This window comes from Acinonyx jubatus, chromosome E4 (assembly GCF_027475565.1).
Source record: "Acinonyx jubatus isolate Ajub_Pintada_27869175 chromosome E4, VMU_Ajub_asm_v1.0, whole genome shotgun sequence".
Classification (NCBI taxonomy): domain Eukaryota; kingdom Metazoa; phylum Chordata; class Mammalia; order Carnivora; family Felidae; genus Acinonyx; species Acinonyx jubatus.
Window position 1 is genome coordinate 4,972,011 of NC_069395.1, and position 26,170 is coordinate 4,998,180.

The 26,170-nt window shown below is 61.5% G+C and overlaps 1 protein-coding gene and 2 long non-coding RNA genes across 9 annotated transcripts; 1 reads left to right on the forward strand and 2 right to left on the reverse strand.

The window, feature by feature from the left end:
- Positions 1 to 1,010: 1,010 nt before the first annotated feature.
- Positions 1,011 to 26,079, forward strand: VANGL2 (VANGL planar cell polarity protein 2). Of its 4 annotated transcripts, none has more exons than XM_053209643.1 (8): positions 1,011 to 1,288; positions 16,874 to 17,134; positions 17,284 to 17,404; positions 20,018 to 20,625; positions 21,317 to 21,453; positions 21,910 to 22,045; positions 24,382 to 24,613; positions 25,278 to 26,079. In XM_053209643.1, the coding sequence occupies exons 2-8, from the start codon at positions 17,064 to 17,066 to the stop codon at positions 25,536 to 25,538; spliced, it is 1,566 nt and encodes a 521-aa protein (XP_053065618.1). In that variant the 5' UTR covers positions 1,011 to 1,288; positions 16,874 to 17,063; the 3' UTR covers positions 25,539 to 26,079. The 4 variants fall into 4 exon arrangements, with proteins under 4 accessions (XP_053065618.1, XP_026904210.1, XP_053065617.1 ...); XM_027048409.2 differs by lacking the exon at positions 1,011 to 1,288 and adding an exon at positions 2,327 to 2,634; XM_053209642.1 differs by lacking the exon at positions 1,011 to 1,288 and adding an exon at positions 3,611 to 3,883.
- LOC128313093 (uncharacterized) lies at positions 6,528 to 7,981 on the reverse strand. The gene is made up of 3 exons (XR_008293310.1): positions 7,432 to 7,981; positions 6,889 to 7,172; positions 6,528 to 6,649 (listed from the first exon to the last, which is right to left on the reverse strand). It is a non-coding gene; the product is annotated as an uncharacterized LOC128313093 (long non-coding RNA).
- On the reverse strand, positions 8,005 to 12,639 carry LOC128313094 (uncharacterized). 4 transcript variants are annotated; one of them, XR_008293312.1, is made up of 5 exons: positions 12,293 to 12,639; positions 11,896 to 12,001; positions 9,588 to 9,766; positions 9,283 to 9,397; positions 8,005 to 8,185 (listed from the first exon to the last, which is right to left on the reverse strand). It is a non-coding gene; the product is annotated as an uncharacterized LOC128313094 (long non-coding RNA). The 4 variants fall into 4 exon arrangements; XR_008293314.1 differs by having other exon boundaries at positions 9,283 to 9,401; XR_008293311.1 differs by having other exon boundaries at positions 8,005 to 9,397.
- Positions 26,080 to 26,170: the final 91 nt, after the last annotated feature.

The following is a 26,170-nucleotide window of genomic DNA, read 5'->3' on the forward strand; positions in this document are numbered from 1 at the left end:
CAGCTCAGGTCATGATCTCAGGGTTCGTGGGTGTGAGCCCCACGTCAGGCTCTGCTTTGGATTCTGTGTGTGCCTCTCTCTCTCTCCCCACCCCCCCACTCCGCTCATGCCCTGTCTCTCAAAAATAAATAAGCTTAAAAAAAATCAAAAATTAAAAAGGAATTGGGCTAGGTCCCTTGGGCCCTAGGATACGCGGGCCTCCTCTTTGGAGCTCCCATTTCTTCCCTCTGTGAGTTCAGGATGTGTGAAATCCAGATGGGCGTCCATTCTAGGGGTGACCATGGAGGGCGGTCCAGAGAATGGCTGCATGGGACACTTTGCGCCGGTGAGAGTGAATGTTGGACGTCTCCTCTGTAAGCCCGTGCTTTTGTTGCAGAGGCAGAACCGAAAGCCCCCACTTTCACCTTTAGAGAAGAAAAAGGAGAGATTGAGTTTATTCCAGGTTGATGCCTGACATCTGTTAATCCTGAAGCCTTATCTGTTGACATCTTTGGTTTTGGCTTTAGGCGGGGCCAGTCTACAGAATTGTCTGTAATTCCGGGGTCAGAAGCCCTGTTTCTGATTCTTCGGGCCCTTCTGAAGCGTGTGAAACAGGCTAACATCATGTGAACATACCTTGCGCTAACCTGCTGGATAGTCAGCTAGCAGGGCAGCTGCGGGAGCCCCATCACTGGGTCAAGTCACACACTTGCCGCCTAGCCCTGGGGGTGTGCTCTGGGCAGGCCTGGGGACGCCTAAGCCTGCTCTACCTCCCTTTCCCCTTCCTAGCTTTCCTGCCGCTTGTCCCTCAAATACTGCCCATGACAGGCACCACGCTAAGGAGTACCCGGCCCCACTCAGGGACTTGGGTACCGGAAGTAATGATTCTGCGTATTTCATGTAGTCTCAGTACTGAGTCACTTGCTCACGCAGGATGTCGATGGGTGGGGGGATGAGGAGAGAGGCAAGGGTTTGGGCAGAGCAGAAGGGAACTGCTGTTTAAGGTTTTCCATCTTTGAATGGTCCCAATGCGGATGAAGACGGCTCTTGTCCTCGTGGCTGGTTAGGTTAGAATGGACAATTGTAAGGGACGAGCTTAGGTCTCAGAGAAAACATTTCATCAGGGAGGAGCAAAACTCCCCAAATAAGTGAGGCACGGAGGCTGGGAAGGTCCTTCCCTTTGGACTTCTGAATCACAGGGTTGGGCGAGAAGGTATCGGGCCTGAACACTGGAAGATGTTGAGATGGTGAGAAGGCCAGGACCTGCCCGTGGAGGTGTGACCGTGCTTTGGAAGTATTGTGACCCTAGGTAAGTGCTGGTTTGCACAGCGATATGATAATATAATAATACTGCAAGGTTTCGCTCGCTCCAAAGGGAAGGACTTCCCACGTTTATGATGGGGGAGACTCTTGGTGGGGTTCAGAGCAACTGCCCCACTTCATGAACCCTAACTGGTTCTGTGGAGTGCTGCGCAGCAGAAATGCCCCAATTGTGTGGGATATTTTGTGATACCCTAGAATCCCTGTAGAGTACCCCGACTCCGAGGTATCTGAAGCCAAGAGCCTGCCTGACTGGGGTTGGGGACCTGATAGGCCTTTGGAGTTTTCCTGGGAGAAGGGCCCCCTCTCCCCTTCCTCCAAGCTCCCAGGGCCTGCGCCTCCCCCGCCCTTGCTCCCCCAGGGCACGGTTCCCTTTGTAATTAATCCCAGCGCTCAAACCGGGAGGGGAGGGAAAAAGTGTTAATGAGGGAGCGTCCCATACTGACGGGGCGGTTGCCGCTCACAGCTAGAACCCAGAGTAATTAAATTATTTTTGGTAGCGAGGGGGATGCGGTGGTGCGGGTGTCAGGGAAATCCCCGTATGCACGGGAAGCGGGGAGCGTCTCCTGCCACTAATTAACATCAGAAATGACTCTCCCTTCTCGCAGCCCTCGTGGAGGGGAGGGGGGGCGGGGGGGAGAGGAAATCGATCTTTCCATATCCCAGACCGGACTCCGCGTAGCCGGGTCCGTGGCCCGCAAGAATGCACACCTCCATCCCCGGAGGTCTGGGGACTCGGTCTCCGACCCGCGGGTCGGGGAGAGGCGCCCCAGGAGGAAGGGGCTGCGGGCTGGGCCCCGGCCGCGGATCGAGGCCTCCCGGGTCAGCGCTCGCGGCCGGGGTCGCAGGGCCGCGCGGCCTCCTCCCGGGGTCGGGAGGGCCCCGCGCGTCCCGGGCGGCCGGCCGGCCGGGGAGCGGCGGCTCCGGGAAGAGCCGGGCCGCAGACAATGGGCGCGGCGGCGGGAGGGGCGCGGCGGCGGGAACAGCCGGGAGGCGGCGCCCGGGAGCGCGCGCCCCCCGCCCCCGCCCCCCGCCCGCTCCCCTGCCCGTCCCCTCCCCGCTCCGCCGCCGGCTCCGGTGCGATCCCCGGCCCCCGGTTCCGTGCTCCTGGCCCCCGCCATGGGAGCCTGAGCGCCCCCATCCCCCGGCCCCTGCCCCCGGGGCCCCGAGGGGGACAGGCAGCGGTGTGGGACGCAGAGGGGGTGGCCGGCACCGGAGCCCCCTCCGCGCCGCCCTCGCCCGCGCTGCCCGTCCGCGAGCGCGGAGTTCGCCGCGACCCGGAGCGCTGCGGATACAAAGGCGCCGGGCCGAGCCCACCGGCACTTCGCGGCGGCGGTGAGTGCCGGGCCGCGGGGGCGCGGGCAAAGTTTGCCAGAAAAAGAAAGGAGGACGAGAGACGGGAGAGGAGGACAATCGTGCGGGGGGCCAGGGGGTGCCCGGCCCCCGGGCGGGCGGGATGGCTTGTGGGGGAAGGGGGGGCGCGGGGCACCCCCCTTCCGGTCCGTTTCCCCACTGCAAGGCGGAGTGCCCCCCCCCCCAACTTTGCGGAGGGCCAGGGGCTCGTGGGGAGGGGGCGGAGCCCGGGCCTGGAGAGCCAGGGACTTTCCTGGGCCCGGGGCTCCGGCGGGGGCCTTAATGATCCCGGGGGGGAGCCGGTTGAAGCCGGAGACCGGGAGTGTGTGCTGGAGGTGGGGGGGGGGGGGGAGGCAGTGCGAGACACAGGAGCCCGGAGGTATCGGAAGGCGGGGGTGTTTAGGGGTGCAGACACACCTCAGGAGTGTGGGGAGGGACGGGGCAGGTATGCATTCCGGGTGTAATGTGGAGTCTGGGGACCGGCAGAGGAGAGTGGAGGGGGGTGTGTGTGCTGCTGAGGACGGGGCTGGCGGGCAGGGTACCCGGGCACCGTGGATGGGGGCCCAGGGACAGGCGCCGGCATCCCTCTCCCCACTCATACTTACCATTTGGGGGGCTGGGGGCCCTGCATTAGTGAGTTTTAAAGCATTGGTGGAGGATCAGTGTGCGTGATTCTTTGTGTGTGTGTGTGTGTGTGTGTGTGTGTGTGTGTATGCGTGTGTGCGCGCGCGCGCGCGCCGTGATGTGCTACGTGTTCCTGCAGGTGGGCCCCTGGGTTTGGAGGTGTAGGGGTTTTTCAGCGGCTGTGTGTGCACCCAGGGAGCGGCTGACCACGTATCTGCCGTGTGTTTGGATATGCATTTATGTGTACACTCCGGGGAAGGGCTGTGTGTCTGTGTGTGTGAACTGCGGAGGGGTTTCTGGGAAAGAAGGGTGTAGGTACTGAGGAGGGTGGGTGTGTAAGAGCTGAATGGGGCATACCTGGCTGGGTAGGTGTGTGTGCACCTGTGTGCCAGAAAGGGGGTGAGGGAATCTGTTCTCTTGGGTGTAACCTGTGTTGATGGTTAAGTACCAGCGTGTGGACCCGCCTTAGGTGGTGTGTGTGCTCCCGAGTGTGTGTTGGGGGCACTACCTCTTGCCTCTGCAGGCACATTTTCCTGGTAGAAAGCCCAAAGGGATGGCTGTATGGACGATTCTGAAGCTTCTTGGTTGGCTCTCCCTGGATTCAAAGGTAGCGCCTTAAGTATCTGAGACCTACAAGTGGGAGAGAGTGGGCCACCTTACGAGGTGCCCGCTTGGGTAGGGGGGGGTTTCTAGAAAAGGGTGTGTGTTGTGGGGAACAGAGAAGAGAGGTTCTGGTTGTAGTCCTACAGGAATCTTGAGGCCCTGGAGGAGTCGGGGAGGAAAATCCTAGCCCGGGTTCCAGTGTGTGGAGAGGCCACATTCTTGGCTTTCCCCGCCCAGGCTCAGCCCCCTCAGGCCACGGTTCTCCCGGGAAAGCTGCCTTGGGGTCTTTGACTTCGGAGTGCACTGACTGCCCTGTCTCCAGGATTCTCCAGCTCCTGAGGAGTCGCGATTTCGGTCTGGGGTGGAGGCAAGAGGACGCAGCCTGCTGGAGGGATGAGACTGGTGTGGAACAGCCCAGGTCCCCGTCCCTGGGGTTGAGACGGTGGCATGGGAGCTCTGGGGAGGCTGGTGGGCAGGGGAGGGGGGGGCATTTTCAGGAGTTTCTGCAGGTGTGTGCGCCCGCCCACCGTGTATGTATCCAGGAGATTCCCTTTTCCCTGGTGAGGAGCATGGTTAGGGTGGAGCTGTGGGCTGGGGCTGGGGCTGGGGCTGAGGGTGAGGAATCGGGGCTGAGCCAGTGAGAGCTTGAATGTCCGCGTGTGGGGGAAAGGGTGGGCGCCCCTGGCAGGCTGTCCTGGTGTTTGGCGGGAGGTCACCACTGTCGGGGAAGGGGCTGTGTCCCTCCCCACAGAAGCAGCAGCTACCTCCTTTGCCCGTCCTCTCCCTTGTCCTTTCTCTTTCGGGGTGAAGGGAAGGGGCTGGCCTTCTTCTCCTCTTGAGGACGCACGCTTTTTCCTCCCATGTCCCTCCCAGACACGTTCCTCTTGCCGCCAGGGCTTAGGGCGAGACACCCGCTTTTAGGGGCTGAGGTTTCGACTGCACACGTTTCTCAGGGTCGCCGAGGAATTGGAATCGGAGTGCTTGAGTCCCTAGTGGGCATGTGCAACCGGGATGTTCCGTCTTTAGTCCCCAGGGCTCCCTCGCTTTCCTAGGACTCTGGGATGAGGGTGGTGGGAGTTAGGACACGTTGGGACTAGGGCTGGGGGCAGAGTGTGAAAGGCCTGATGCGTGAGTGCTTCAAGCCCGACACCTGTCTGCCGGGCAGGGCTCCCAGGGTGAGTGAGGCACATGAACCTAGGATGGGGGGTGGGGGGGCTCTGGCTCTCGTGCACGCCTCCTGGCCCGCTCTTCCAAGGAGGAGGCACTGTGGTCAGAGAATGGACGTTGGCATCTCGGGCCGTACTTCCAGTCTGGAACCGGTGGCCACATCGGCTCCTCCTGCCCCATTGTGTCGCTTCTGTCCGATTCGTCCAGGACAGGCCTCTCTCACGTGCCCCCTCTGCTCCTTCAGAGTCTAAGGAAGGGCCCCCTTTCCTGGACCTAGGGCAGGACAGACTTTTATCTGTTCATCTGGTTGCCAAGAGGCCCTTCTGGTTGGGGGGGGGCGTGTACTTGGCTAAGAGGAGCTTTGGGGGGAAGAGAGAGGAGCTCCGGGACTCCCCTCGTGTCCTCGGGGTTGTAGGGACTCCAGTCCTTGCCTGGTCTGCCCCCAACGGCTCCCCACACCCGACAGCACTGGTTGGAATTAGTATTTCACAGTGGGGTGACGTGGGGCAAGTTCTTGAACCGCATTCTTTAGCCTCTTGGGTGTTAAGACGCTGTCCTCCAACCCCAGATGGGACCTTCCTCGAGGAACCCCAGGTTCGCCCAGTGGCCTCCTTCCTCGGGTTGCGGCCTGCTCTTAACGTCCTAGTTATGCCACCTCCTAGTTCTGAGGCCTCAGACAGAAGAGAGAACTTTTTGAAGCCTCGCCCGTAAAGTGGAGTTAATAATACGCCCTGTCTCTTCGGTTTATGAGGACCGGGTGAAGTAATGCAGCGCGAGCCCTTCACATGGTGCCCGGCCCATAGGGAGCACTCAGTACATGTTAGCCGAGTGGTTCGGGTTCTGACGGAGGGGGTCGTGGGAGGCACTTGTGGGTTGGGGAGGAGAGCGAGGCTTTGGTTCTCCTCTGGCAGACCCTGCTGGCTGCCAGGCGCTGTCTGAGCACAGGGGAGAGGGGATGAGGCGGCCTTTCGCAGGGGAGACGTGCCGGAACACGTCGGTTCACTGTAGCCCGGTGAGTGCTGTGTGGAGGTGTGTTTAGGAGGCCAACGGGGCCCTGGGGTGGGTGTCAGGAAAGGCACGGGGGGGGGGGGGGGGGGGGGGGGGGGGGGGGGGGGGGGGCGGTGCCCTGGGCTGGCCGGGGGTTTTGAAACTGAGGTGAAATTCACATCCCGTAAAATTACCATTTTCAACGTCTTTTTTTTTTTTTTTAAGTGTATTTATTTACTTCAAGAGAGAGAAAGTGTGCGCACCCAAGCGGGGGAGAGGCAGAGAGCGAGAGGGAGAGCGAGAATTCCAAGCAGGCTCCATGCCGGCCATGCAGAGCCCGAATTGGGGCTCGATCCCACAAACCTTGACATCATGACGTGAGCCGAGATCAAGAGTGGGACACTTAGCCGACCGAGCCACCCAGGCGCCCCTAGAATTACCCTTGAAAAGAATTTTTTTTTTTTTTTTTTACCGTTTATTTATTTTTGAGACAGAGCACGAGCAGGGGAGGGGCAGAGAGAGAGGGAGACACAGAATCTGAAGCAGGTTCCAGCTCGGAAGCTGTCAGCACAGAGCCCGACGTGGAGTTCGAACCCACGAACCGTGAGATCATGACCTGAGCCGAGATCAAGAGTTGGACAGTTAACCCACTGAGCCACCCAGGCGCCCCTAAAATTACCGTTTTAAAGTGAGCATTGGCGTTTAGTGCCTTCACAATGTTGTGCAACCGTGGCCTGTGAGAACCTTTTCCCTACCCCATCCCCCGCCTCTGGCAGCCACCAGTCTCTATTCTGTTTCTGTGGGTTTACCCATTCTGGATATTTCACATGAATGAAATTTTACACAACGTAGGACCTTTTATGTCTGTCTTTCTGCACTCGGCACAAGCTTCTCAAGGTTCCTCCACGTCGTAGCGGGTGCCAGAACTTCACCTTTTTCATGGCTGAACCCTATTCCACTGTGTGGATGGACCTTTGCAGGATTCAGACTCTGAGCTAGGCAGACAGGGAGGGGACTGAGGAGCCTCTGCAGGTTCGGGCTGAGCGGGCCAGAAGGATCGGGGGTGTTGCTGAGCTGTATGCAGCGTGGGGCTGTTGGATCTTGAAGTATGGGTGGGGATTTGTCCTCAGTTTCCCTGCCTGTAAAAGGAGGTCCTGTGAGGTTGGTGGGGATGGAGGTGATAAGGAGGAGGGAGGCTGGGCTACTCTTGCCTCTTCTCGGTCTGGGTGGAGGATGGGACTTCATTTAACACGCTCTTTCCTCCTCTCTCCTGGGCAGTTCCCTCCCGTAGCTGCCCTCATCCCTGTGGGTACCCCTTTCAGCTTTACTGGGGCATCAACTTCCCCTCTCTCCGAAGTGACCTGAAAATTCTTCTCTCCCCCTCTCCGGGTTGGTAACCTTGTTTGTGGGGAGGTTTCAGTAGCCAGGCGAGGGAGAAGCCCGGGAGAGACTCCCAACTCAGACCCCACCCCCAGCAGCAGCCTTTCATTCTTTATTCCGCCTCCTGGCGATCTCCCGGGCAGCCCTCTTGTGATCTGGAGAGAAACGAGGTGGGTCAGGGAAAATCTTTCCGTCCCTGCCTCCACACTGCTTGGTACGGAGTAGGAGGCAGAGGCCTCGTCTGGTGGGGCCCTTTGGAAATGAGGTGTTGCTGTGCTGGTCTGATGCCCCTGGCGAGGCTGGTAATTACAGACATGACAGCTGGGAACGGGTTTGGGAGAAGCAGGCTTGGAATCGGCCGAGCCCAGGATCCCCTGGTAATCGGGGTGGGGCGGTGAGTGGGGAGAAGCTGGGGGCTGGGGCGGGGCGGCAGGCTTGGGGTCCCCCCTGCCACTGCACACACGGCTGGGCTTAGCGCCCTGGCATTGGAGCCCAGGCCCTGCCTTAGTAGGTGTGGAAGGAGGGATGGGTAGGGAGGGATAGGGGGATCCGAGACCACACCCCACCCACCCCACCCCACCCCACCCCATCCCAGCCCAGGAAAGAGGCAGAGAATGGGGAGAGGGGTTCTGGCTGCCCCAGGTTGTGGTGGAAATTAGGGTGGGGTCATCATCTGGGGTCTGGGGCCAGCGCTGTAGCCAGAGGGGCTGGGTGGGGTCTTCTCACAATGAGGTCATGGGAACAGGAAGTAGGACGACTGGATGTGCAGCCTCTAAAGGACAAAGAGGGAGGAGGTAACGTTTTATTGAGCATCTTTTACGTCCCCGACTCCATGATACTCTGTATATGTTATTTTGTTGAAAACTCTTAACCAGAAGTAGGCACCATTACTCCATTTTACAGGCACGAAAATTGAGGTTTAGAGAAGGGAAGCAGCTCACCTTGGATAGCATAGCTCCCCAGAGGCTGTGCCTGGCCCACCTGCCTGCATCGCGCTTCCATTTTCCAAAATGCTCCCTCCGCCTTCCCCTGCTTCCTTCCAGTTGAATCGGATTTGCGCATCACCTTTGGTCTTGAACTTGAATAATTCCCCTATCTCCTGAAGGGCGCCCAGGGAGTCTCCAGGTCAGCCTGAGTAGAGAGGTCTACCTCGGAGGGTGGGGCTGGGTGGAGTCCCCTGGGGGAATGGGTCTCCTGGGAGGAGGGCCTGATTGTCCCCAGCCTGGGGCAGGGCTAGGGCCTGGGCCGAACCTCTCCAGGGGCTGGCCTCTTCCTCCGGGGGAGGGGGGGAGCGGGTGTTGGGGGTCCGGCCACTCCAGCCCATGGGGTCTTGTTTGTGATTGGGAGGGGCCTGGCCCTCATTGTCTGCAGAGTTTTCCAGCAACCCCGCACAACATCCCTGGACCCCCACTTTCACCAGAGAGAGTGCAGTGTTTGTGTGCGAGGCTGGGGAGGGGCCTCTGGCTTCTTAGGGGAGGTGGGGGTTGGAGGAGAACAGGGGCTGAGCCCCAGGTGTGAACGCAGGAACTTAAAAAACAACCAAGTGTGAACAGGGACACTTGTTCTGTCCCTGGCTTTCCTCCAGGAGTGGGGGTGGGAGATGTAGGGGCTGGAGGCTGCTGGGACCCCTTAGAAGACTAAAAACCTCAGGTGCTGAGAGTGTCACAATGGTGGAGGTCGGTAGCTACGTGGGCCTTTCAGCTGGCCCGGTCTCCCTCCGGTTGTCCTGCGTGAGAGCTGGGTCACGTGCCAGTTCCGGCCCCGCCCCCCAAAGCACGAGAAGGTTTCCAGGCTGGGGAGACCCAAGCCTGCCGCAGGCACCCTTAGGCCCACCCTGCTGCCCATGTCCCCACCTCCCAGCTCCCTCACCACACGTGAGCCCAAGGTCACTCCCTCCCCAAGCGGCTGCTTTCCACCTCCTCCTCCTTGGCAGGGGCCGGTGTACAGGCTCAGAAGGTCTCCTGGAGGCAGGGTCACTTGGGGCCTGCCTAGGACAGTAGGCCGTGAAGGGGGAGGCATTTTTGTTTTCCTGGAGGGCGGGGGGGGGGGCACGGGGTAGGCAGGAACTGACCCGCGGGCCCACGCAGCCTGCTCGCCCCCCAGGGTCCCCCTTCTCCTGTCCCTGAGGACAACTTGAGGTGCCTGCTTTCCTCCTTGGCTCTCCCACAGCTCACCTGGTGGGCAGGTAGGGGCCAGCCCTGTGCCCCAACTGACGGAGGAAGGAGCTCAGAGCCCGGTGGGTGGTAATTGTGGGGCCTGCCCACTGGTGCAAATTAAACAGGACATCCAGGCATCTCGAAGCCGTGGTGACCCTCTCACCAGCCTAGCATCCTGTCTCCCCTCCGGCCCCCATCTGGGACAGATGCCAAAGAGATTACTCACCCCTTCTGCCGTATACCCTCCCCCCTGCCCTCCCCCCTGCCCAGTGTTCCCTTCTCGGCTGGCTGCGAACGGGTCTGGGGGTGGCCGGGGACTGAGGAGCTGTGGTGTGGGTGCATGTGTGTGCACTGGGGTACTGTGTGTTGGGGGAGACACTTTGCGAGCGGCGGGGGGGGGGGGGGTGGGGGTGCCAGAGAGAAATCGAGCAGGTCTCTACAGAACCTGCCTGTCTGGGGCGGGTGGAGCTGGGTGGGGCAGGCGGGAGCCGGTCCAGGTTTCAGAGGGGGATAGGAGTGTGGGTGTCTGTGTGTGAGTGTGTGTCTCAGGGTGTCTGTGGCTATCAGAGGGTACCTGCATCGCCCCCTCTTAGATGGATGCAGTTGAGGAGGTGGAGGAGAAGGGCTTGGCCCTGGCTCCCGCAGCTCCCAGCTCCCTTCTAGCTAGAACGCAAGCTCAGGTATCCTGGCTGGGAGCCCGGCGTGGGGGCTCTTCTTGCTCTGGGGTCTGGGGGTGAGCAGCTGCTCTGGAAACATCCTCGCCTGGGTGACCCAAGCACAACCGTCCCCTGCTTCCCAGCCTAGTGAGGGGAAGGATCCTGCCCCTGCCCCTGCCCCGGGGCTCTCGGGATGGTGAGTTCATGTCTGGGGCTGTCCTGGGAGAGTGCCCGGTAAGCAGGGCGGGGGCTCCCGGGCTCCCCAATCCAGCCCTTTCCTCTCCCTCGGCCCCTTGAGATCCAGCTGGCTTTGGCCTCACCCAAGGACACTGGGGCCTTTTTCAGGGCACAGGAGTGAGGGTGGGGGCGAATCTCCATCCCATTTTTGGTCTAGGGCCTGGGGCTGGTTCTGGCCTGCTCTGTGTGCCCTAGTTCTCTTTGTGGTGGGGAAACGCAGCGTGGCCTCTGGGATGGACGGCTTGTCCAGGGCCTAAGGCCGGATGGGAACGATGAGGGAAGGGAGGGAGCGAGCGAGGGAGCGTCAGAGCCTCAGTTGGTGGGGGCGGGGTGTGGCAGAAACCACCCCTTGGAGGAGAAGGGGCTCTGGTCTCCACTGTCTTGGCCCGGGCCTGTCTAGTCGTCCCCTGTCACAGGTGAGAAGAGGCTGGGGCGGGGATCTGTGCCACTTGTCCCCATCCTGGCCTTACAGTCCTGGCTACCCCAAGGACTGGGACTTTCCTAGAGGAACCCTGTCTCTCTCTGAGAGGCAAACGCCTCAAAGCTAAAGCATTAGTAAGTTCTTTTCTCTTTTCTCTTTTTTCTTTTCTCATTTTTCTTTTCCTTCTCTTCTTTCTCTCTCTCTTTCTCTCCCTTTCTTTCTTTCTTTCTTTCTTTCTTTCTTTCTTTCTCTCTCTCTCTCTCTCTTTCCTTCCTTCCTTCCTTCCTTCCTTCCTTCCTTCCTTCCTTCCTTCCTTCTTCCAATTTATTTATTTTGAGAGAGAATGAGGGAGGGAGGGAGGGAGAGAGAATGAGTAGGGGAGGGGCAGAGAGAGAGAGAGAATCCCAAGCAGGCCCTGCGCTGTCAGCGCTGTCAGCACAGAGCCCGACACAGGGCTTGGGGCTCGATCTCACGAAACTGCGAGATCAGTGTGTGCTTTCCTCTTGGAGGGGGAGGGGGAAAGGGAGCTCAGGGATCGTGTGGGCACAGTCAGAGGTTCTGGCACCTTCCGGTCCTCTGCGGGTACCAGGTGAGGTGTTTGCATTTGCTCTCATGGACGCCTCCCGCCCCCACTGGTGACCATCAGGGCCTGGATGGAGACTATCGAGGCAGAAAGGAAAGGCCTCCAGTCTGAAGGATGGTTGTGACTTTGAGTGTCTGCCCCGCCTCCCAGCAGCCTGATGATGACGTGGCAGCCTGCTCTGTCTTTCTGGCTAGTTGTCTAGTTCTTTGGATACTGGGCTGGAGGGGGTGGGGGGGTGGGACACCTGGTGCCTCCCGGGAGGTGGCCAGCCGCACCTTGAGCCGAACGCACATTCATACCCTTGGACTGTGGTGGGGAAGCCGGGGACCCTGGGCCGGGGGCGCTCACGTGGCCACACCTGTCTGGGTTGATTGGGGAGGTGGAAGGCAGGTGCAGTGAGATCCAGGCTCTCGAGTAGGAATCACAGACCATTAATGGGCCAGTGTCTGTAGACATCTTGTCCTACAAGGGTCTGAAGATGAGATGGTGCCCGACCCCTTGCGTCCAGATAGGACCGGCCTTCCCTCGTCCTGGGCTGAGAAGAGGAAGGCCGTGTGTTCAACGAGTGGGCCGGTCACAGCTCTGTCGTGGCAGCCAGAGGCAAGCTCTTGGCATCTTGTCTTCCCATCCACTTCCCCTGCTGCGGGATGATCCAGACCAAGTGCCTTCTGTTGCACAGCTGGCCTGCAGCCCTGTCTTCCAGAGACCCAAGGAAGAATGGGTGGCCTTTCTAGGCACGTGTTTGGGTCCTGTCCCCTCCCCACCTTTTCTTTTCTGGCTGAGTCACTGCGGCTCCCAGAGTGCCTTCCTCCGGCCCCACCCTCACCTCTGCCCTGCCTCCTTTCCCCATCCCAGGCCCGAAGGAGCTGGGACTGGGGGGCCGGGTGGCCCTGGTCCAGAAAGCCGGCAAAGGAGGCAGTGATCTTAGCCACCTGCTGGCTGCCCATCGGTCCTCAGCACCTGCCCACAGAGGCCCGTTCTCTGTCCGGTGCCTTGTCCACCTGGGCTGCTCCTCCGCCGAGTGGGGCAAAGGGAAGGGTCCAGTCTCAGTGTGCATTTTGGTCAACACCAGCCTCCCCCCCCCCCCCCCGTAACCGCCCCCCTGCACCGCAAGGCCTTGTTCCCTTGCCTGTTGCCAGGTTCTGACTGTATTTTTTCCAGAGGCCTCCGATTGTTTCCTGAAGAAACCTGATCCCAGAACTCAGACAAAAGCTGGGGCTGCCAGAGGAGAAACCCCATTCTCTCCCCCTCTGCCCCTAGTCCCCCCCCCCCCACCCCCCCACCTTCACAACCTCCCTCGCTTTGGATGCTGGGTATGGGTTCCAGGACCCGGCTGCCATCACCTAGGCAACAGGGGGCTTTGGTTGCCATGGCGATCAATGTGGGAGAAGCTGGGCAGCCGGGACAAAAGCCCCCACATTCCCCCCCACCCCTCCCCCCAATCCCCTTGGGATGGTACTGAGACACATTCCATTAATTTTATTTCTGAAAGGCCTTTTGCGGGGAGAAGGGTCTTGTTTTTGTGACAGTCACTCTTCCCTCCCTCTCTCTCTCTGGCCTCCTTTTAACCCCAGATAATCCATGGTTGGTTTGAGCAGGGGACTGAGTGTGTGTGTGTGTGTGCGCGCGTGTGCGCACGCGTGCTCGCGCCCCTTGGGGGTGGGGGCAAGGTGAACGCATCGGGACACATCCCCTTCCACGGCCTCCCACGTGCAAACCAGGGCCCTCCCTGTCCACACCAGTCCTGCCGCCCTCACGGTCCACCTCTGCCATTTCCACTTGTTGGTCTGATCCAGGGCTCCCCTCCCCCCAGCCTCTTCCTTGGGAACGCCGCCCACCCTGGAGACCCTCTAGACCCCTGATTCCTGAGCTGATTAAACAAGAGGGAACTTCTGCCCTTGTCTTCGCTTGCCTCCCATCCCCCTCGCCCCCAGCCTCTCCAGATTCGGGTTAGCTTCCTGGCAACTTGAGGGGTCAGCAGGCAAGGGGCTCAGAAACTGGGTTCATTTTAGTCCCTCTGTTTGGTAGGGGAGGCACCTAACGTTTGAGGCACCTTGAGTTGGGTTGGAAGGGGTGGGTAAAGCAGGGTTTACGCTGGGTCTTGAATAAGCGGTGGGTGAAGCGGGGTTGACACTGGGAGGAAGGTGGGGGCTCCAGGCTGAGCAGCTCCGAACAAAGGGTTGGGAGGGGCTGGCACCCTTCTCTGGTTTGAAATTTATCTATAGGGGAAACACAATGGCATCAGCTTCCCTCCTGAGTGTGTTTGAAGTGGTTCTGGTCAGGACTGTGTGTGTGTGTGCGTGTGTGCCTGTGTGTGTGACTTCTTTATTTAGTAGTACAAACAGCAGGATTTATTTATACCACCTCTTCCCTAAATCGCAGAGGAAGTGTCGGGATTGGAGTATGGGCGACCCTGGAGCCACAGCATATTAATTCCTTAACTAATTACTATAGCTGAGCGGTTTATAAAAGCGCTTCTCTCACTCCCGGGGTCCTCACAGCAGCCTCATCGAGTACGTGTCGTTTACTTTCCTATTTTACCGATGAGCCTACCAGGCTGCAACGCACAGAGAAGTGAAGTAACTTGCCTGTGGTCACAGAGCTGGTTGGTGGGAGAGTCAGGTTTTGAATGCAGAGCCTTGATGCAAATTCCGGGCTCTTTTTGTGCTTGGCTCTTCCCGGTGACGGGAGGCTGAGGAGGTGGAGAGTCCTGGTTCCGGTGCCTCTGTCTAGACCGCATGAAGGGCAGTTCTGACCCCCTTTACGTCTCCCCCCCGCCCTGCAGCCCACTTGCTCTCTCGAACCTCCTGGTGGGGACTAGATTAGGGCTGCGCCCAGCCAGAGAGATGCGTGTGAGGTGTTGGGAGACTGTGTCGAGGACTAAACCAGTAGAAAGGTTCTCAGGAGTGGGGGTGGAGGGGGGCGACGTGTGATTTGCAGACAGGGTGCTGAATGGGGGCCCTGTTCACGGCAAAGGTATTTAGGGCGGGTTAGGGTTGGGTTGACGTGTCATGGCTGTGTCCCCTTGCTGTGTCTCCGTCCCACACCGGCCTTGACGTGGGGCTGTTGACAAACATCGCCAGGCCACGGGGGTGCCTCCCGAGAGCTGGTGGCGGCGGAAGGAATGGATGTAGTATTGATGTCACCGCCCTGCAGTCACGACAGGACCCCGAGAGTCAGAGGGGCAGGTCCATCCACGGGGTGGGCATCAGTTCTTGGCCGTGTGCGCACCAGACGGTGGTGGGCAGAAATGTGTCTCAGCCGTCTTTCCTATTCTCTAGTTGTTGATAGTTGAGTTTAGTTGGGGAAAAGTTAGCAACTGCACAGAAGCAAACCCATTTCAGTTCCCCTCATAATTGAGTTTTTGGTAGCAGGTGACCCAGTCGGTTTTATTTCTGCCTCCAAACACAAGAGCCAGCTCTTCTGGCCTCCCCCACCCCTGGGCTCCCTCCTCCTCTGGCCTCCCTCCTCCTCTGGCTGTCCTCCCCCTCTGGCCTTGCCTTGTCTGCCCCTTTGCCTGCTCTTCCCTACTGGGCTTCCCAGGAACCCTCTTATTTATTCCTCTCCCTAGGTGACCCTATCCATTCCCGTGACCTTGCACACCTCCAGCTCAGACTCTCCTGAGTCTGGCTCCTCTGAAACCCTGCTGCTCACCTGACCTGTCTCCTGGCCGTGACCTTAGCCCGCTGGAAATGGAGCTCACTGCCTCCCTCCCCAGACTTGCCTCCTCCCCTGCCTTCCTCTCCTGCTCAGGCCAGGGATCCCGGGCGCTCCCCTCCCCTCAGCCAGACCTCAGTGGGCCCTGTTGATCCTACCACCACCACGTCTCGCACCGGCTGTTTGTCACCTCCTCCAGGCCCGCTCGCTGCCTCCGGCCGCCTTAGTAGCTTCCTTCCTTGTGTTCCCATGTCTGCTCGCCCCTCCCCCAGTCCCCGCCGGCACAGCTAAAATCCTTCGCGGGCTTCCTGTGGTCGTCGTCCTTGTGCTTGGGGGAAACACAGCTCTGCACCTGGCCCCTGGCCGCCTCCAACCATCATCTTCGTCGGCTCCCGCTGCCCTGGCCTTTTCTGGTTCCTGGAATCCGCCAAGCTCCTTGCTGCCCTCGGTCTCCCCAGTGCGGTTTCCTGCCTTTGTCACCTTTCTGCCTGGCCAAGTGCCGTTCTCCCTCAGGCTCAGGTGTCGTTTTCTCAGAGAGACTTTCTAGAACCGCTCAGTGCAAAGTCGCAGCCCCCAGCGCTGCCTCTCCTGGTTTTCCGCCTGTTCCTGCCATCACTCCTGCAGTTGGCCATTCATACTCCAGTTTACTTGTTCAGCGTGCCTATGCCCTGCCAGCCTGGAGACGCGGGGTCGGGTCCCCCGCTGTCCCCCCCCCTCGGCCCCCCCGCCACTCCCCGGGGCCTCGCAGGGTGCATGATGCACACAGGTGCCCGAGAGCGAGCTGGTGGCCCGGCAAGGGAGGCTGGGAAACGCGCGCGTGCCTTGGTGGAGGTGGGCCCGAGGGCAAGATGCCAGGTTGGCTGTTAGTTGGTGGTGGGTGGGCTCTGAGGACCCAGCAGGATGCGGCTGAGGGTCGGGAAGCGGGGAGGAAGAAGAGCTCATTCTCTGCAGAGGTAGAAGGTGAACGGACCGAATACACACGCTGCCCCTGGGGACGCGCACAGCCAGGAAGGCTCCCCAGCGCATGGCCCATTTCAGCCCTTCGGGCCTTCGGAGAACGATTTCCGCGGTCTTCTCCTCCCTGCTCCCCCCACCCACGTTATCATAGTTTCCATCCCTCACCCCGCTCCCCTGGTGTGCATGAACGCACACACACACACACACACACACACACACACACTCTCCGTGGAGCAGCCAGCCTGACCTGGCCTGTAACTCCGGGTAGGTTTGACGTAGGCTCTGGCTAGACTGGGACAAGAGAAACGGCTGTGAGCAGCCCCTCCCCCCGTGGGCCCTTTCAGAAGTCACGAGTGGGGGGAAGGTGAGGGGGAAAGAGAGGCCTGGACAGAGGCCAGCTGCTTTGTGCTCTGTGCGGTCTCCGTCGGTCCAGCCCGTCAGCCTGGCCAGAACCTGGCGTCTCTGAGCCACGGCTTTCCTGGCCGAGAACGAGGAGAGCGTTGCCCTGGTTCTCCGCTCCGGGGGGTCCCGGGCTGGGTCATTCCTAGCGGCCTCTGCTGCCCGTCCGCCCTGCGCCCCGAGCCGCTGGCACAGCCTTGGGGTGCGCTTTCTAGGAGGCCGGGCAGGAGGAACCGGGCCCACTGGACGGAGTGGGAACCGGGGCGGACTGGTCTGGGGCAGCGGCTGGGCTAGTACAGCTTCCTGCGGCAGCCGCTCTTCGGGGCCGGTCACCTCTCTGCCCTGACCCCACGGGAGCTGCCGCTTCTCCTGACCGACGGCTTCCTCTTCTCAGGTGCGTCGCTTGATTTTCTCTGAGACGAGCCCACCCGTCCAGCAAAATAGAGTCCCTCAGGGTGACGGTTGATTTCCTGAAGGTGCCCCTTGGCCTGAAGAAGCCGGTGCTGAAGGAGGTGGCTGTGGGGCCCCCCAAAAGGCCCCAGCCTGTGGCCCTGGAGCGCTACAAGGCCCGGCGTTCGGACGCCATGGACACGGAGTCCCAGTACTCGGGCTATTCCTACAAGTCGGGCCACTCCCGCAGCTCCCGCAAGCACAGGTGGGCAGACGTGGGGGCGACACGGGGGGTGGAGGGTTAGGGGGGTGGGGGGAGAGGTGGGCGTGCACAGGGGTGGTGGGGGGGTAGTTGTTGCTGAGAAGAGGACCCAGGTCCCCCCTCTGACCTGTGCCCCCGGCCGCCTGCTGCAGGGACCGCCGGGACCGACACCGCTCTAAGAGCCGAGATGGGAGCCGCGGCGACAAGTCAGTGACGATCCAGGCCCCAGGGGAGCCCCTGCTGGACAACGAGTCCACGCGAGGGGATGAGCGGGTGAGCATCGGGGGGCGTGGGGGCCAGGCCAGGTGTTTTCAGGCTGATCCATGAACCTGGAGGTCCGCCAGAGGGGAAAGGGCCTGGAACCCTGGTCTCTTCGGGCAGTGGCCCTATCAGGGAGGGCATCTTGTGTCACATGTCCTGTGCTTGGGTTCCCAAGCGAGGACCTGTTTCAGTAGAGGTGAGGGAATTTAGTAGAGATCCCTTTGGAAGCCGCAGCCCCTTCCTCCTTTTCTCAGAGAGCTAGGGTGACCTGGGCTGTCTAATGGGAATTGCCTGGTTCCTCTGAGCTGAGGCCCGCGGGTCAGATGGGCTGGGAACCTGGGGCAGGAGGGGGCGGTGGGTGCGGCCTGGGGGGGCGTGGGCAGCCCTGAGTTTTCCTGGAGCCTCAGGCAGGGGCTCTGCCGCGCTCTCTGGTGTCAGGCTGCAGAACTGCACCGTCTGGGTCTGGAGCTGGAAGCAGGTGTGGGAGGAGTCGGTGGAGAAAGGGGAGGTGAGAAGGGGGGGCCGCGGGAATGACGCTGGTCACTCGGGGCGGGGTGAGCAGGTTGCTCCTGCTCTAAGCTCTGTGGCCCTCCGTGCTCACCTAGTAGGAAGGCCAGCAGGCAGACCTCAGTGCTGGATTAGGGCAGGGGCAGGATTTAGGGTGACTCTGAAGGCACCTCCTGCTCTTCCTTCCCGGGACCATCTCTGGCTGGAGACTCCCAGCTCCTCTTCCCTCACAAGAAAGCTGTGTGACCGACACCGGGACTTCCTGGGTCTTGGGAGCAGATGAGTACTTGGGGGAAATAGCCCCCCTCCCTCTTTCCCAATCCTGCCTTCTCCCTGAGACCTGGCGCCCTGAGTTCTCGAGGGACCCCGAGACACGGTCAGCTCAGCCGCGGTGGGGGAGAGGGCAGGCAGTGTGTCTGGAGGTCAGCCTAGGGTGAGGAGTAGACCTTGAGCTGAAAGTGGTCGGTACACCCACTTTGTACCATCAGGTCAGACTCTTCTGTCCTTGGGAGAGGAGATTCGTCAACCCCCTGATCACTGACCCTGCCGGGCATCTCCTATACTCCCCGTCCCGTGTCTAAGCCCTGTGACTCCGTATCCCCGGGCCGTCTAGGAGTGAAGAGGGTGGGCACTGATGGCCACTGGTGGTCTCGGGGCCCTTCTGTGGGAGGGTGGCCAGCGTCTGCAGAGATAGCTCGAGTGGACCAGACTCAGGACACTTGGGGACCTTGGCCCGTCTACCCCCTTGCCTCCAGGAACAGGCGGCCACTCTGCTGTGGGCATTCAGATGGCAGGGCTAGCGGGGCAGACCAGAGACCCAGAGTGGCCCTGAGTCTGCCCATCTCCCATGCCACGCACCGATCATCTGCCTTCCTCCCCGCTCCCTGCGTCCTCCGCCCTTCACCGCACTGCTTGTTTCGGGTCACTCCCTGAATCAGAAACCTTGAGTGGCTCTCGATGTCGGGAGGGTAGGCTCTCAGTGGTCAGCCTGGCCTGTCCGGACCCCACGGGCTGCCCCCGGCTCTGCTCCTGCACGCGGACCCTGCTCACTCAGTCTGCTGGCTGCCTCAGTTCACACTAACATTTCATGTTCCAGTGATTCATGGGGGGCTTGTCAAAATGCAGATTCTGGTTTAGTCCATGCGGGGTGGGGCCTGAGACTCTGCAGTTCGGAGAAGCTCCCGGGAGATGTCTACACTGCTGGTCCCCAGGCCCTGTTTTCAGTAAACCGGCCTTAGGGACTGTTTAGTTCAGTGATTCTCAATTTTGGATGAACGTTAAAATCATCTGTTTTTTAAAAAAGGGTTGACGTCCCCCTGGGTGGGATCTGGGCATTGGTGTTCTTTCCCAGCCTCCCTAATGTGTGCAAGGAGGGCCCAGCCTCAGATGGGCCAGCCCCGAGGAGGCCAAGCCTGGGCACACAGTGGAGCTCAGGAAATACTTTGGTGGTTGCATATGGGCTGACTGCCCTCTCTCTTCTCTCTTGCTCTGCTGTCCCCCTCTCCCCTCCCCCTCCCCCTTCCTTTCTCCCACCCCTCCCCCCTCCCTTCCTTTCCCCCTCCCCCCTTCCCTCCCTTCTCCTTTCCTCCCCCCTCCCCTTCCCTTCCCCCTCCCCTTCTCCCTTCCTCCTCCCCCTCCCTTCCCCCACCCCTCCCCCTCGCCTCTCCCTTCCTGCTTCTCCTCCCCCTCCTTCTTCTCCCTTCCTCCTCCCCCTCCCCTCTTCCCCTCCTCTCCCCTCCCCCTTCTCCTTTCCCCCCCCTCTCCCTTCCCCCACCTCTCCCCTCCCCTCCCTTCCCCTTCCCTTCTCCCTCCTCCCTCCCCCTCCCTCCCTCCCCTTCTCCCTTCCTCCCCCTCCCCCTCCCTTCTCCTCCCTTCTCCCTTGCTCCTCCCCCTCCCCTTCCCCTGCCCCTCCTCCTCCCCTCTCCCCTCCCTTCCTGCTTCCCCTCCCCTCCCCCTTCTCCCTTCCTCCTCCCCCTCCCTTCCCCCACCTCTCCCCTCCCGCTTCTCTTCCCCCTCCCCTCCCCCCACCCCCTCCCCCTCCCTTCCCCCACCCCCTCTCCTCTCCCCTCCCCCCTCCCTTCCTGCTTCTCCTCCTCCTCCCCCCTCGTCCTGCCCTAGGATGACAACTGGGGGGAGACGACCACTGTAGTGACGGGCACCTCAGAGCACAGCATCTCCCACGATGACCTCACGCGCATCGCCAAGGACATGGAGGACAGCGTCCCGCTGGACTGCTCCCGGCACCTGGGCGTGGCGGCGGGGGCCACGCTGGCGCTGCTCTCTTTCCTCACGCCACTGGCTTTCCTGCTGCTGCCCCCGCTGCTGTGGCGGGAGGAGCTGGAGCCGTGCGGGACGGCCTGCGAGGGCCTCTTCATCTCCGTGGCCTTCAAGCTGCTCATCCTGCTGCTGGGCAGCTGGGCGCTCTTCCTCCGCCGGCCCAAGGCCTCGCTGCCGCGCGTGTTCGTGCTGCGCGCGCTGCTCATGGTGCTGGTCTTCCTGCTCGTCGTCTCCTACTGGCTCTTCTACGGGGTGCGCATCCTGGACGCCCGCGAGCGCAGCTACCAGGGCGTGGTGCAGTTCGCCGTGTCGCTGGTGGACGCCCTGCTCTTCGTGCACTACCTGGCGGTGGTCCTGCTGGAGCTGCGCCAGCTGCAGCCCCAGTTCACGCTCAAGGTCGTGCGCTCCACCGACGGCGCCAGCCGCTTCTACAACGTGGGCCACCTCAGGTGCGGCGAGGGGCCGGGGGTGGGGGGAGGCCGAGGGGGGAGCAGATGGGGAGGTGGGGCCGGCCGGAGGGCCGAGGGCTCTGCCTGCGGTAGGTTTCCAACAGGGTCCTGGGGCGGGATGGGCTGGGAGTCGGGAGTGGGGGAACGTTTGGTCATCAGGGACCTCACAGAGGGCTGGACCGAGGGGCAGAAAGGCGTGGGGCACGGACGGGGCTTGGGGGATCGCTTTTCGAGCCTTCCCTGGAGGCGCCGCCTCTGTGAGCTCTTGAGTGGGTGGTCACCGAGATGAGCTGGCCAGAGGAGGGACCCCCCCCCCCCCCCAGGAAAGGTGCCGCGAGAGTTCCTCTGCCCGCCCCCACCCTGCCCCAGGCCTTACAGAATATCAGGGGCACTTCCTGGTCCCGTAGGGAATCTTGGGGGACTTGGAGGGGGTGAGGTGACCCTTTGCTGGAGACCCAGGCCCAATGCCCTCTCTCCCCTGGGCTTCAGCACCGCAGGGGACTAGCGGGCCCAGCCCTGGGGAAGGCTTGGGAGCCTGGTAAGTAGACCTCAGGCCCTGAGCCAGGCTTCCTGGAAGCAGCCTGTCCCTGTCCTGTGTCCTTTCCCACCCCGCCAACCTGCCCTGATGTCTCCCTCCCCCCCGGCACCCCTTGTCTGTCCCTTCTCCCTCCCCCCGCCCTCTCCCCCACAGCATCCAGCGTGTGGCCGTGTGGATCCTGGAGAAGTATTACCATGACTTCCCCGTCTACAACCCTGCCCTCCTCAACCTGCCCAAGTCCGTCCTGGCCAAGAAAGTGTCTGGCTTCAAGGTGTATTCCCTCGGAGAGGGTGAGCGGCCCTGCTCCCCTGCCCTCCCGTCTGCTCCCTGTTTCCTTCTCAGACTCTTCCCCGCTTCCCCAGCCCCTTTGTTCTGTCATTTCCCTTGGCTCCAGGTGGCTGGTGTTAGCTGCTGATTCTACTTGCTGTCCCTTTATGCCGTGGCGTGTCCCCCCAATCTGACTTCTCTGCGTCTGCTCACCAGCCCTGGCCCCGAGCCCTCAGCTCTCTGACCTCCAGGTCCTCCGGCACCAGGAGGCACGTGTGCAGGACCCGTGCCCTCCAGGGCCCTCTCTGTCGCTTTCCGGGGGGGCCTCTCCCAGTCGTGGCCAGGAGGGTCGGAACGGGAGGCATCGCAGCGGGTGGGCACAGCCTCTGGACCGGTCAGGTGGCTGCGCCCTGACTTCCCGGGCTGGGGAGCGAGCGTCCTGTGACGCGACCATCCCTGTCTCTCCCGCTCCCGTGCAGAAAACAGCACCAACAACTCCACAGGGCAGTCCCGGGCCGTGATCGCCGCGGCCGCCCGGCGGCGGGACAACAGTCACAATGAATACTACTACGAGGAGGCGGAGCACGAGCGGAGGGTGCGCAAGCGGAGGGCCAGGTGGGTCCCTGGGCCAGGACAGGCTGCCCCGGGGCCTGCCGGGTGTGAACAGGCCGGGCAGAGCAAGGCCAGGGCGTTCTGTGGCTGCGGGGAACGCGTGAGCAATCGCGATGGGGTGCGCTGGGTTCCTAACAAGTTCCCATAAGCTGGGCGCCGTCCAACAGCACACGCTTCTCAGCTCACGGTCGCGGGGGTCAGACACCGCCATCGGGCACGGCTTAGCTGGGCCCCGCGCTCAGTGTCACAGGCTGAAATCAAGACGACTCCCATCTGAGCCGGGGTCCTCTTCCAAGCTCCCCGGTCGCGGTAGAATCAGTTCCTTGTCATCTGGCCTCAGCGGCAGCCGCGGTGCTGCGGTTTGCTTTTTCCAACCACAGCAGGTCTCTCCGAGTTCTGTGCCGCCTGGAGAACACTGCGCTTCGAAGGGTCTCATGCAGTGAGAGCGGGCTGGCCAGGGTCACCTCCTTGTCTATAACGACCAGGACAACCGACTCGACTTTAATTACGTCTGCAGAATGTACGGAGACAGCAGAGAGAGTAGCCAGGACGATGGGAAGCTGGTAGGGTGAACGAACGGGCCATCTGTGAATTCTCCCTGCCACAGGGGAGCAGGGGCCCAGTAAACGAGGTGAGCCTTGCCTGCAGCAGCACGGACGGAGGCTGGATCGGACCTCCTCCCCGTGGATCTCATAAGCCTGCTCGGCTGTTGGTGCCTTTTTACCTGCAACAGATGAGGTTCTAGTACAGATCTTTTTTACATCTTTTTTAACTTTGTTTATTTTGAGAGAGAGAGAGAGACAGAGAGAGAGAGAGAGAGAGCGCGCAAGCAGGGGAGGGGCAGAGAGAGGGAGAGGGAGAATCCCAAGCAGGCTCCTCACTGCTAGCACAGAGTCTGACGTGGGGCCCGAACCCGCGATCCATGAGATCATGAGCTGAGCCAGAACCAAGAGTCAGACGCTTAACTGACTGAGCCACGCAGGGTCCCGTATCTTGGTACGTTCTTAAGTACTGTCCTCTCTTTTTCCTGTTCACGCTGTAACGTAAACTTGTCATACCTGAAGGGTCTTCGCTGCTGCCAGGTCCCACTGTGGTCTGGTGGGATTTCCAGGGAGCCTCAAATAGCAGAGGGCCCCAGGATTTGACCCTCGGCCCCTCCTCCCACACGGTCTCCAGGCTTCAAGGGAGGAAGTTTTCCCTTACCTGTTCTGACATGAGGCTGGTGTCCCTGCCGTCGATGGGAGATCAGCAACCCCATTTGTCTGCCATTCGGCATGTCTCCAGCTGTCTCAGAAATGGTCCTGGTGGGAAGGAACCCAGAGGTGGCACCCCCCCCTTCACCTTTTGCCCCAACCAGGGTTTTGGATCTCCTGTGTTGCCAATGCGGTCCTTGGCCCGTGGCCGATGTCTCCCTCCCCTGTTACCTTGGTTGTAACCAGTAAAAAGACTTCTCCCTTGGTTTTCAAAAGGAGCTTTACTGAGAGACCCTCGGAGCAAGCGCGTGAATAACCAGAGAGGCCGAAGCGGGACATGTTCCACGTGTTTACTGAGTCCCGAGTACCCCCCTCCCCGCTCCTTGAAGTTCCTGGGGTCCTGGCTTTCCGGACGTTGTGTGCTTTTAACGAAAATTGACTTCTTTTTCGTGCTTCCCCCTTAACGCCCTCCTCGAGACTCACCCACGTTGTCTCTGTGTCCCTCGTGTCGCTGCCTAGTGGTTCACAGATGACTCCCCGCCCCTAACCGGCATCTGGGTTATAGGCCTTCCTTTTTTTATCCTGTTTTGACAGCTGAGTAGTACTGTCTGAACATGTGAGTTGTCCGATGCCCAGCAGGTGTCCCGGTCTCTGGGGCCCTGTGTGTTCACCTCTGGCATCTTGATGTCATGTTGCTTGTGTGCCCGCCCCCCAGACAGATGTTGACGTTGCCCGTGCTTGAGTAGAAGGCTGTTCTCTGGATGTAGTTGCGTCTGCTGGTTTGGCCCCCCGGGGAAGGGTGACTTGGGGGTCTCGTGGAGGAAGGCATCAGGAAGGCACGTGCCACTCTGTCCCAGAGTACGGTCCCTGGCTGTGTCTGGGTTGGACGCTGGGGTCCCCACGCCGGGCTCACTGAGCTCTACAGCTGTTTCCTGCGCCCCCCCCGCCCCGCATCTGTGCACATGCGCCCCCACCCACCCACGCACACACGCACACGGCCCCCCTGAGCCCAGCCCTTGGCTCCAGGTGGGTTTGTGGTGCTTCTGGTGGCGGGGAGGGGCACAGCCTCGCCCAGACGGCTGGAGCAGGGGGTGGGGGCTGAGGGAAGGGGAGGGGCGGTTGGTCCAGGCTCCCCTTGTCCCCCAGGCTTGTGGTGGCGGTGGAGGAGGCCTTCACTCACATTAAGCGGCTGCAGGAGGAGGAGCAGAAGAACCCCAGGGAGGTGATGGATCCCCGGGAGGCCGCCCAGGCCATCTTCGCCTCCATGGCCCGTGCCATGCAGAAGTATCTACGGACCACCAAGCAGCAGCCGTACCACAGCATGGAGAGCATCCTCCAGCACCTGGAGTTCTGCATCACGCACGACATGACACCCAAGGTAGGCCCCCCACCGTCCTCCTGCCCGCCCCCCCCCCACAGCAGCCTGCCTCGCCCCTGTGCTCTCACCACATCCCTGCCACCCTCCCAGCCCCCACCCCCCCAGGTCTCTTCTCTTACCCCTGGCCCTGCTCCTCCCGCCTCGTTCCCAGCTGGTGAGGAGGGGGAGGGACAGTTTCTCCTGGGAGTGGCTGTGGCCCGATTCCCGTGTCCGAGGTGGCAGCACCCGACGTCCCCCCTTCACACCCCGCGACCTCCAGCAGGCATTCTTTGCTCTGTGCTCTTTTCGAGCATGACCCTCCCTCGGCTTTATCGTCAGCCTCCTAGAGTGGCGTCCCCAGCCACCCTTGGTGAACAGGGTGACCGCGCCCACGAGAGCTGGATGCAGGGGCAGGAAGAATGAGGAGGCCTCACGGTCCTAGCCCCGTGCAGGGAAAGTGCGGGGACGCCGGTCCTGACCCTGCGGTGTCCCCGTCACCTCTGTGGGCTCCCGCTGCCCTGTGCTTAGAACCAGGGTCCAGAGCAGATGAGCTCAGCGCCTTTCCGCTCGAACGTTCTAGGGCGCGTGGAAGCAGAGCGAGCTGGGGAACGTAGAGGGTGGCGGGGGGGGGGGGGAGGAGGAGGGAGGGGGAGAGGTGACCACGCAGCCCCCTGCCCCTCCTCAGGCCTTCCTGGAGCGGTACCTGGCGGCCGGACCCACCATCCAGTACCACAAGGAGCGCTGGCTGGCCAAACAGTGGACACTGGTGAGCGAGGAGCCTGTGACCAGCGGGCTCAAGGACGGCATCGTTTTCCTCTTGAAGCGCCACGACTTCAGCCTGGTGGTGAGCACCAAGAAGGTCCCGTTCTTCAAACTCTCCGAGGAGTTTGTGGATCCCAAGTCGCACAAGTTTGTCATGAGGCTGCAGTCTGAGACGTCGGTGTGACTGAGCAGCGGCAGGGGTGACGCCAGGGCTCCCGCGGGTCGGGGAGAGCTTGGCTCTCGCCTCCTGCCGCCCTGCCTCCTCCCGCTCCCTTTTACTTGAATGGACTCCCCCCACTCTCCCGCCGCCCGACTGCTCCCCACTCCTCCTTAGTCGCCCCCCACCCTCCCCCCGTGAGCCTGGAGAGGCCACCTGCGTCAGCAGTGCCTGGGATCCTCTCTCTCTCTCCCCTCCCCCGCCAGCCCTTACTTGGTGTCATCGTGCAGGAATCCGTGCCTGTCCCCCCTCTGCCTCCGGATGGCACTCTCTTCTGGGAGGGCATGGGGTCCCCCGGAGCCCCACCCCCAAACCAGGCTCTCGTGCAGTTTTCTCCTGTGGCCCCGACAGGGTGTCGCCAGGGGACAGACAGGACAACACGGAGCCACCGTGCCAAACTTCTCCAGACGGTGGGTCATCCGCTGCTCCTGCCCGCCCAGCTGGCCCGCCACAGACGCCGAGTTTGTGGGGCAGGGTGCTCTCGCACCCCCCCCCCCCCCCCCAAGCTAGCCCGAGTCAGGGGTCTCCCTGCCAGGGTCGCTGGCTCCGGCTGTCAGAACCTCCCCCTCACATCCACACGTATTCAGAGCGAGGGACGG

What these genes read in the sequence shown, in the direction of transcription:
- VANGL2 (XM_053209643.1), top strand. Translation starts at nt 17,064, where the DNA reads ATGGACACGGAGTCCCAGTACTCGGGCTATTCCTACAAGTCGGGCCAC. An exon ending in CCACGCGAGGGGATGAGCGG is followed by an intron (nt 17,405 to 20,017) that starts GTGAGCATCGGG and finishes GTCCTGCCCTAG; the next exon opens with GATGACAACTGGGGGGAGAC. An exon ending in GGTGTATTCCCTCGGAGAGG is followed by an intron (nt 21,454 to 21,909) that starts GTGAGCGGCCCT and finishes GCTCCCGTGCAG; the next exon opens with AAAACAGCACCAACAACTCC.